The 10,896-nt window shown below is 31.6% G+C and overlaps 1 protein-coding gene across 1 annotated transcript; it reads left to right on the forward strand.

The window, feature by feature from the left end:
* Window positions 1-178: 178 nt before the first annotated feature.
* tos (Exonuclease tos) lies at window positions 179-10,674 on the forward strand. Its single transcript, XM_088231338.1, has 11 exons — window positions 179-450; window positions 532-651; window positions 2,967-3,018; window positions 3,625-3,834; window positions 4,525-4,740; window positions 5,113-5,272; window positions 7,193-7,329; window positions 7,476-7,681; window positions 7,993-8,713; window positions 9,285-9,490; window positions 9,597-10,674. Exons 1-11 carry the CDS (start codon window positions 290-292, stop codon window positions 9,613-9,615), a joined length of 2,208 nt encoding a protein of 735 aa, XP_088087464.1. The 5' UTR covers window positions 179-289; the 3' UTR covers window positions 9,616-10,674.
* The last annotated feature ends 222 nt before the right edge of the window (window positions 10,675-10,896 follow it).

The following is a 10,896-nucleotide window of genomic DNA, read 5'->3' on the forward strand; positions in this document are numbered from 1 at the left end:
ATCTTCAATTAAATTCATTTAACAATATAATCACTATGTAAAGCGCCCTTGAGGTATTTTATTACGGAAGTGGCGCTATATAAGTTATCTATTATAATAAAATACTGCCAACACGAAAAAAATTCGGCACATTTATTTTATATTATGTCACAGTTGGCCAAAATGTATGTTTCGCGCCACAAGAATTTGACATTTCCCAGCTGAGCGGAGGTTTTGATATAGCTGTCAATAATTATTTACAATAAATAAATATACTGAGAAGACATCACGTATTACGTTTAATGATACAATGGGCATAACGGGACTCATACCGTTTCTAGAGAAAGCTTCCAAAAAGTGTAATATCTCAGAGTTTTCAGGATGTACAGTTGCTGTAGATACGTATTGCTGGTTGCATAAAGGTGCCTTTTCATGTGCCGATAAACTAGCCAGGGGAGAATTTACGGATGCGTACGTACACATTATACGTTAGATGGTATGATCTGCTATAACTTGTACTGATTGTTGACTGATATATAATTCATTTTCCAGACATATAAAATACTGTATGAAGTATGTCAACATGCTATTATCCCATTCAATTAAACCGATTCTCGTATTTGACGGCCGACACCTGCCGGCGAAAGCTCTAACAGAGAAAAAACGACGAGAGTGAGTATCCATTCAACTATCCAAAATATTTCTGAAGGAATTCATTAGATACATATCGTTTTCCCGTTTGACAGGCGCCGTGGCGCAGTTGGTTATACGGCAAACTATGAAACTGGCGTCGCGGGTTCGATTCTCGCCAGTTGCAAGAAAAATATCCAAGAAAGATTTTTTTCTCGATTGGTCTGGGTGCTGTGGTGTATTTTTCAGTACCTCCTTCCATATCCCCTCTATCCCACCTTCTGACAAGCCTCAAAATAGAAGCTTAGCGGGTTATTCCTTTTATAAAAAATATAAAAAAGGGTAGGCAGATAGGATATAACGCCACATCACTCAATTTTTGCATACAGATCTCGCTTCTCTACATTCATACATTTTATCATGCGCACGCGCCGATTATTCTGACTTTTGACATGTCCATCTTCAAGTATTTGTTGGATTTGGCCATGCCATGTTTGTCTCGGTCTTCCTCTATTTCTGCATCCATCAACATTCGCATCGAAGATCCTTTTAGCCGTTCTTTTGCTGTCCATTCGCCTTACATGTACAAACCAACGCAGCACCCCTCTCCTGATTCTGTCGATAATGCCTCACATAATGTACGGATCTCGACATTCGTGCATCTATCGTACATAGTTTTACCACACATTCGCCTAAGAAATCGCATTTCGACAGCATTCAGCCTATTTTCATCCCTGTTTTTCTTTTCTCCCATACATCAGAGTTGGGACCAGGACTCCATTGTGATCTGTTAATTTTGGCTCTTGTGACAAACATTTATTTTCCAAGGTTGATTTCAGTGCACCGTTCACTCTGTTCCCGGCAATCACCATCCCTTCAATATTTTTCTCATTCTATCCCTAGTAAACATACTTCCCGAGACACACGAATTCCTCTACCCGTGTTAGTATAACCCCATTCATAGTAATTTTATATTTAGTCATACTTTAATTTCTTTCTAAAATTATCGCATTCGATTTATCGATATTCATCAGCTAATCGCTTCCCTTGCATACATCGAGAACTTATTATCAGATAATCGGACTTTGAGGTGTGCAAAGGGTCTGACGGAATTGAATTATTTAAAGTAGATTATGAATACTACACTTTCACATAGGTTAACTATCTAACTTTAATATTTTATTATTTGAAAACATAAATTTATATAAGTTATAAACATATCTGCATGTGTATCTCAAAATTGGAAATTTCGGGTTTATCTCACTGTTGCTTTGGGCTAGCGATATATCTAGACTTATTTTTCTTAGATGTTTTTCTAGTTCTCTTGTTTGTTTAATATTTTGTGAAAAATACTTTCAAAATTCCTCCCAAACATAACCATAATACACGCTTCACATATAATGATGGTTTGTTTGTACCAAAATTATGTAATAAGTATGGTAATAGAACTCTTAATTATTTAGTACCTAGCATTTTTAATTTATTGCCGAAATAATTCAAATTTAACACACAATGCAACAAAAGCAAAATAAGAGAGTGGCCACTCGATCAAAAGTTTATGTACGAATAGTAGCTCATATGTAAATATTTAAATTTTTCATATATTTTCTTGTATAAAAATAAAAATAAATATTTGTATATACATGTAAATAACTGATCTTTCCGGCTCTTTATTATATCTGTAAATTCATTGTTTTTATAAATTTAGATAATATTATAAAAGTTAGTATAAATATAAATCTCCACCAACAAGTTACAGAAAGTGGCTTCGTGGGATTTTAGTTTTGGTAAAAAATAAGAAAACATAAATGTTAAAACTGTAAAAATGTTTGATTAAAGTAATAAAAAAAAAAAAAATATATATTTTTATTTTTATTTATTAAGGAAAAACAACAGTTATGTTATCTAAGAATACAAAATATAAAAAATAGTACATAAATCCAGTTAAAGTTTTTCACAAATATAATGAAAGAACATGTTACACAGTAAAGAGAAAAATAATATATTATTTAAGACATGAGAAAAAAAAAAGAGCTCGTAAAAAGGCTAAGGGATGAGGAAATATATATATAATTTGAATTGTCCGTCAACAGTGCCGGATCGAACGGAATCTAGTGCGCCATCACAAAGGGACGGGAATATTCACATTTGTAAATTAATACGAGCATGTTATTCTCCCCTCCCTTGTTAGCACGTGTCAGATTCTTTGTGCCAACTGAACCTATGGTAGGTCCGACTCTGTCTTATCACACTCACTTTTTGGTAATAATAACACAGGTTTTCTCTTTATTCTGAGTGCATATTTTCTTTTTTCATCTAATGCATGTGTTACTAATGCATGTGTTTTTTCTTTTCAGATCTCGTACAACGGCTAAAATTCGGGCAGCTGAGTTTCTACGTCTTGGTCAGGTATTTCAAATATGTCCTGTGAATGACTAAAATTAATTTATTTTTAAATTTCCAGTTAATTGGTTTTTCCATTCACTGCAACGATAAATTATTGTTTAGAAGCTGTACAAAACAGTTTGTATTCCTAAAAGTTAGATAAAATATAACTTGCAACTTCCGGTGACAACTGTATCGAGTGGCGGTGATATGGATATAGTTGGCTAAGCCACACCCTGCAGATATCTCTTGAGAACCTTTACCATGCTTAGCAATAAGGCATTTAGTTCTCGACACCCACTGCTGACAGTTTGTCAAGATTGGGTTTTCGTTTGAACTGGGTTGTGGTCCTGTGGCTAGTGTCGCGGACTCACATTTCAAAAGTTTGAGGTTCGAACCTCGCTCTACTACAACAAATTCCCATTTCCCAAAAGTGAGTTGTTTAGAATAGCCTCTTAAATTCAAGTTTGTGATAATCATTAGACGTCAGAACTATGGGCTGGATCTAATTTGAAAGGATGCGCAGAAGTTAACAGCTTAGAGGTGTAGGGAATTTCTGTTTGTGGATGCCATTTACCTCAACTAGGAAGCAGACATGAAATGATAACGATGAACTTCTGTCCCTTGCAGATGGAAGAAGCACGATCTTATTTACGGCGAAGCGTAGACATAACTCACGAAATGGCTCTTCAGTTAATAAAACAATGTCGACAGAGAAATGTGGATTGTATTGTGGCTCCGTATGAGGCTGATGCGCAAATGGCGTATCTAAATAAAATAAATATAGCCCAAATAATCATCACAGAAGACTCAGATCTTATTCTTTTTGGATGTAACAAGGTAACAAGGGTTTACTTTGTTTAATATTATATTTTTATAATTTATTTCTAACTTTTCGTTGTAGATTTAAATGAAAAAAGAAGTAAGAAACGAAATGTATTTTGTGGCAATTCATTAATTTTTATTTAATTATTAATTATTATTTATTTTATTATTAAATCTGAACTAAAGCACATTTGCACCTTTCGCTTTTAAATTTTTTTCTTTCATTGTGCGAACCGGTTTTGAAAGAGGTAAATTTACATATTAAATAATTTTCTTAACATTGGAGCAAGTATTCTCCAAGACATTGGACCCTCCCATCTCTTGCGGGATATCCGCTAGACACAAATTAATATTTTAGTCTTGTAAAAAATAATAAAATAAAAATAATTGACTGCATCGTGGTGTAATTGTCAGCACGTTTGCCTACCAAGCAAGAGGTCTCTGGTTTGATTCCCAACATGGTTGATATGAAATATTTATTTAAAAGGGTGTTTTCACACCAGAATATTTCATAGTCCCTGGATTGGTACCCGAAGCGTAAGACTGATAATCTTATCTTCATGTAACAAAAAATGATCAAGATACGCTGCGATTGGTGTACCAATGCAGTGCCCTATGCACCATTAGGTGCGGAAATTTTATTTTAATTCATAAAAATTTAGCGAAGCAAATATATGTACATATTTGAATTTCAATGTTTCACAGATTTTATTTAAAATGGATTTAAATGGCAACGGTGTATTGGTAGAGAGCTCCAAGTTGCCCCTGGTAATGAAATGTCCCCTGGAGCACTACAGTTTCATCAAGTTTCGCCAAATGTGTATCATGTCGGGCTGTGACTACCTGTCTTCATTACCTGGTATTGGTTTGGCTAAAGCAAGACAGTTTATCAACGCTACCAGAGATCCCGATATAAGCAATGTATGTTTTTTTTTATACACACTCCTTTGATTCAATTAAAAGATGTACATATTTGTATTCTTATGATTTACCAAAACTACTTGTGACTTTTTTATTTAATTCCTAACAGTTCTTGGGGAACTGTTTTCTGTTCTTAATTTTTTAATTATGTGTTTTTTTACATTCCTTAAAAACTTTCTTTTAAATCCTTTGAATTGCTTCTAATAAACTAAATATTCGTTAGTGAGTCAATTCAGAATAATTTTTATATTCAACTGTGTCGTTCTGCTTATCATACTTCAATTGAAATGTTGCAGGTAACATAATTAGATTTATTTTCAACTGAAGATTGATGCATTGATTCGTGTTATATTAATTTTGGTTCCACTTCAGGCGCTCCGTAAATTGCCATCATATTTCAACAAATCACAAATGGTAGTGAGTGATGAATACCGCGAAGGATTTTTGAAAGCTGAAGCTACTTTCAAGCACCAATTGGTTTACGATCCCCTACAAAGGAAACTTTTGCCACTAAATAATTTGGAAGATGAAGGTAATTAGTTACTGAACTGTTATTATTATTAACTACACGATAAATATGTCGTATCCTAGTAGCAACTTGAAGCTAAGATAATCTAATGTCTTTGTTTCAAGAAAAGAGAAAAATTATATTTTTACTATGGATCTGTTATACAACAAATCCATAAGGGTAGGCAGAAAGGATAGAACACAGTCCTCACTTTCCTTACATTTTTACATGCACACAATTTTTTCCAAGGTTCGCCTCCACATTATCACAAATTGATTCCCATTTTTATCTCATTTAGTAATTTACAAATTGTAGAAATGCAAATATTTCCTTTAATATAAAAATAAAAAATATATATATATTTTTGTAAAATTTATTGTTCATTTTTTTTTTATATCAGATAATATACACTGGTAAAATCAACGCAACAGGCAGAAACAAACTTTTTTATGCGTCCTTAAAGTAACATGAATTAATTAAGCATTTAATGAAAATAACACTATGTACTTTATCCATAAAAATAATAGATTATTTAAGTATTTACTTACAGCTTATTTTAATCTGGTTGTAAAAAAGGCATAATTTTAATGAAATGTTGATCCTTTTTGCCTTTTGGGCAACTGATAAATTTTTACCAAAATTAAACCGATTCTTGCATTTAGAAATAATCTCAACGCTAAAAAATCTGTCGAATGGATAGACAACTGTGATGTTTTGTTTACTTTCAAAATATAATTAAAATGACGCACAACTAGCTATATGATTTGTATGGCATGTCTACTTGCTACATTGGAGAGGTCAATGCAGAATTACTATTTACTACGTATATTATTTTGACGTTAAATTATCTTTTTTTTTACTGAATTGCGTGATAACAATATACGTAAATGAATACACAAATTGTATTTCATTTTGACCTTGATGAACTTTTGACTATCTGTAAACAACTTTAATAATTGCATCAGTCCTGTATTAAAGAAATAGGGAAAATAGGGAAAATAATATTAAAGAAATAAACCTAGTACATATTATAAACTTGTACTAGAGAATAGCAGTAAAACATTTTAAAGCCCTTATTTACTTTTAACTACTCAAAACTGTTAAACATGAAGGCCCCCTTTGAATTTTATAATTCATTGTTCAAAAGTTATAATCGTGAATTATTATTTTAATAAATTATACTAAAATCTGTGTATAATTTGAATATAAAATTATATTTAGACATTTACAACTTAATTATTGATAATACAGTGCAATAACTAATACAAATCATCACTTACTGTTATACAATGTCGCTAGATAATTTATTAATTTTCAATATTACTTGCTATACCTGTTATTCCTTCTTTTTTCTCTGCTGCATTGACATGTTTTTATACTTTTAAACTACTTTTAACTACTTATATTGTATATGTATATGAAATCAATATATTGCTGCTGATTATATTATATTATATTATTATATTATCCATGTGTCATTAATTTTGAAGATGTTTTTTAAATTGACATAAATTTATTTTCTTATTTAAAGATTCTTCTCATCGTTTCTTTGAATCCCTTAAAATATGTATGTGTATATTTATGTTTTTCATTTAAAAAAAAACGATATTATTTTATTTTATTTTTACATCTAACCATGTTTTTCATTCTTTATTTTGATTACTTTTACAAATTTTCTTCATTTTTTAACTTTAATTGTACTTTTTAAACGACTTCTATTTATGTTTATTTTCCTTCTCTTTTTTGTACTTTAATTGATAACCTTACATATAATTATTTTATAATATGGAAACTTCACTGGTCCATTAGAGTTAAGTCTAACTGTGTAAAATATAAAACAATGTACCTGTACTGTATGTTTCCTAAATAAGCGAAAATGAAATAAAAAAATATAAAAAAAATAATTTTAATGTTAGATAAACTTCTTAATAATCTATGTTTTAGGTACCGATCCGCAAATGTGCTCCAATGCTGGTGCTGCACTAGAACCCGACATAGCCTTTCAATTAGCTCTTGGTAATTTGGACCCTTTCTCATTAAGAGTTATGGATGAATGGCATCCTGATCATCATATGGCCAAGGTTTGCATAGAATTAAAAAATACATAACTAGAAATACATGACAAAATCGGTTGAAATTTAAATGAAGTAAAATAGATAATTTTTTTAAGAATTTTTCGAATTCAAAATATTTTTTGTATTTCTCCAAGTGGTTATTATTTTTCCAGCCTGGAGGTGGAAAAACCAATGGATGGAATCAGAACCCTATTGCTCCCCATAAAAGCATCTGGAGTAAAGAATTTTTGGATCATGTCAGTAAACCGAAACCCAAAAATACCAAAATAAATAATATGACTACATTTATTATTCCTACGACAAGATCTCTCGCATCTAAAGTTGTTTCTGCAAAATGTGAGGAAAACAAAATTGACGAGTAAGTTTTTTTGAACCAATTAAGGAAATTAACCTTTAGAACAGAAGGCAATGCTCTAAATTAATTTTAGCAAGAGTTCTTTTTCTTGGATTAAATGCATTCCTTGTTTTATGTGTGATTTATAATTATTTATTAATTGTTTATTTTTGTGGGAGCTTGTTTTGAAATTTAAAAATTCCTTTTTATTAAAGAATCCTAAAATTTATTTATATTTTTTGGAAAATACTAAATAATACAATTCTTCAAAATCCTGTATTCTAATATTGTGAAAAATGTATTTAGTCAACTATATAGTATGTTTTTTTTTACAGCATAACAATAGAAAATTTGAGCTCTATGTATTCTGTGAAAGAACCTGTGAAGAAGCATATTGTCGTTCCAGAAACACAAGATTTTGATTCAATAGAAACTTTGAATGTTGTATCTAAAAATCCCTTTTCTCTTCATACTTCGAAGCGCCTGTCCTCTAGTCCAGAGAAGATAGCTTCAGTTAGAGGAGATTCTTCTTCCAGCAAAAAAAGAGGTTTATCTCCAGATAAAAAGAACAGTTCATCGCCTGAAACTTCCCCTATTATAGAGAGAAAAAGTAAAAATTACAAAAGAATGTTGGAAAGTGGTTCTTTTTCAAAATTCACCAAACTTAACAAATTCCAGAGGACAATTATAGATGAAAAAAATTTAGTTGAAAGCAAATTTTTTAATACATTCGTTAGTACTTTAGATAGATTCGACTTACAAAATGTAGTCAAAGATGAAAGTGGTTTGAATGTCTCTGGTATTGCGGCTTTAAATGTGGATGATTCTGATTTATCAAAAAGGGAATCATTGTCTAATCAGACTGATGAAATACCCAGCCCTGATTCCTGTGGCGATGGTATTGTACCTTTAAAAGACAATAACAATAAAAGAAATGATTTAGATTTCAAAAATAACCTATTTAAAATATCACTAGTTCAAAATACCGATACTGAAGATTCTTATAATGAAAATACATATCCCTTTGAGAATCTTGTCACTCCGGTAGCTTCGCAGGTGAGTTTTTACTATGTTGTATTCATAATATTTCCCCTTTTTAGTGTAGTCTATGTATTTTTTAATACATAAATTATCTAAAGTGATTAAAAAAATATTTTTCAAAATCCATAGACAAACATTACATTTCACCCTCAAAATATTTAATCATCTAATTACATCGTCAGGATCGTAAAACAATGACAGATGTTCGAAAAATGCGACATTGACTTTCTTTTATATTTGGTGTTGAAAAAGTTATATAAGGGCTGTTTTTTCCAGGTTTGAAAAAAATATATATATAACTAACCCAAGTATCAAATGGTATACTTCTGTACTATCAAGTTGTGACATCAAGCTTCAAAATAAAATTGAAACCGCTCTCATGTAAAGTTGAATAAAATCACATGCGTCATTGTTGTACGATCCCGACGATATGTACATACATAATGTATATATTATGATATTAACAGGAGCAATTTTAAGTAATAGTTTGAGCATCTATATTTCTTAAATTTTTCCATCTGTTGATGAAAGAGTATTTATTATATAAACACAAAATTAACTAATGTTTTTATTTAATTTATTCTAGGGATTTAGTCAAAACATGGAAGAATTTATTTGTGAAAGTCAAGAAGCAGTTCCTGTATTGAGTGTTATACGAAGTCAACCTTTGCCCAAAGCATGTAATAATTATACTAAATCCAAGTCTTGTCGAAGGCCTGGACTACAAAGGAAATCCTCAGCTCCTGTATTGTCTGCTCAGCAATCTTTATTGACAAGTTTTGGATTTAAGAAGTGAGTTTGTACCTGATTTGCATGAACATAAAAAATTGCATTTGCATTTTGATTCTTACTCATAAGCATTTCAATATTTTTATAATATTATAACTTTTTTTTTCAGATCCCAATTGAAACATTGACCAACTGACTATTTAATAAGTCGTTAGTATAAAAATATTTTTCGCCATTTTGAAATCAGGCGGGATCCTGTAAAGTATTAATGTCTTTGACGCCGAGAAATATCTAAGCTCTAAACTGAAGACAGTTGAATTTATTATGTTATTATTGTTTATAGACTTTTTCATTATTTTCTAATTTTTTGTAGCCATGTCGAGTACCAAATAATGAAAAAGTCAAAAGAATATATTTTTATTTTTTATTTGGGGGACAACTTTATCAACGGTAAAAAGGCTGGGTGGCTGATGTCCCATTATAGCCGAAGTTAAGCCATATGCAGGGTAGGTCCAAAAAATATTTTCAGTGATTCAATTAAAAAACATTATTTATCCAATCTGTACAATTCATTAAAAGGTTTCAAAATAGGCTCCTCCTGCGTCTACACATCGCTTCCAGTGAGATTTCCAGGCATCAGGGGCGTCACAATAGACCTTTTCCAAAATGTTAGGCCAGACACGATGAACCCATTGTTTAAGTGGTACAAACTCATGGTGGACGAGCCCCCTGATGTCAAAAAACACAATGAGCATGGTCTTTATTTTTGACTTGCTCGTGCCTTTTTGGAGCGAGGAGACGACGAGGTGTGCCACTCGGTGCTTTCCTTTTTTGATTCGGGGTCGTACTTGAAGACCCAAGACTCATCACCTGTTATAATGTTGTCTAAAAAGTGGTGGTCATTTTCACACAAGTCCCAAAGTTCCTGGCATGTTTCAAATGGGCGCAATTTTTGGTCGACTTTGGGCACCAGCTTTGTGTCTATTTTTCTTCTCTGCAGATTTTTCATCACAATCTCGTGAATGGTAGTTTTTGGAATATTTTATATCTGTGCCATTAAAGGATCACTCAAACGACGGTCTGATTTCAAGAGTTCAGTCACACGCTTCACATTTTCGTTGGTGGTGGTTGTTGATGGCGACGGTCTGAGTCCAGCTCTGGCTTCATCGCTGACTTCTTCACACATTTTAAAAAATGCTTTCTGTCACCGGTAGACGTGTCGCTCCAATAAACAATTGTCACCCAAAGGCCGTCTTTATCATGGGAAAATTTTCTACTGCGGATTTGCCATTTTGTCATTTGCCAAGAGTGTATAACGTGACGCGTTTCATCTTGTTAAAACATTATCTTATTTGGTTTGATATTACATTACAAATATAAAAAAAAACAATACATTTTCAGTAAAAAAATAAAAATGACAAAACCTAATAGGTTTAATTTCTAAAAAAACATTAACTTAATTGAGACAA

This window comes from Micrasema longulum, unplaced genomic scaffold, assembly GCF_059751315.1.
Source record: "Micrasema longulum isolate JH-2025_06_02 unplaced genomic scaffold, ASM5975131v1 h1tg000874l, whole genome shotgun sequence".
Taxonomy (NCBI): Eukaryota; Metazoa; Arthropoda; class Insecta; order Trichoptera; family Brachycentridae; genus Micrasema; species Micrasema longulum.

What these genes read in the sequence shown, in the direction of transcription:
- tos (XM_088231338.1), top strand. Translation starts at nt 290, where the DNA reads ATGGGCATAACGGGACTCATACCGTTTCTAGAGAAAGCTTCCAAAAAG. An exon ending in GAGATCCCGATATAAGCAAT is followed by an intron (nt 4,741 to 5,112) that starts GTATGTTTTTTT and finishes GTTCCACTTCAG; the next exon opens with GCGCTCCGTAAATTGCCATC. An exon ending in AAATAATTTGGAAGATGAAG is followed by an intron (nt 5,273 to 7,192) that starts GTAATTAGTTAC and finishes TCTATGTTTTAG; the next exon opens with GTACCGATCCGCAAATGTGC.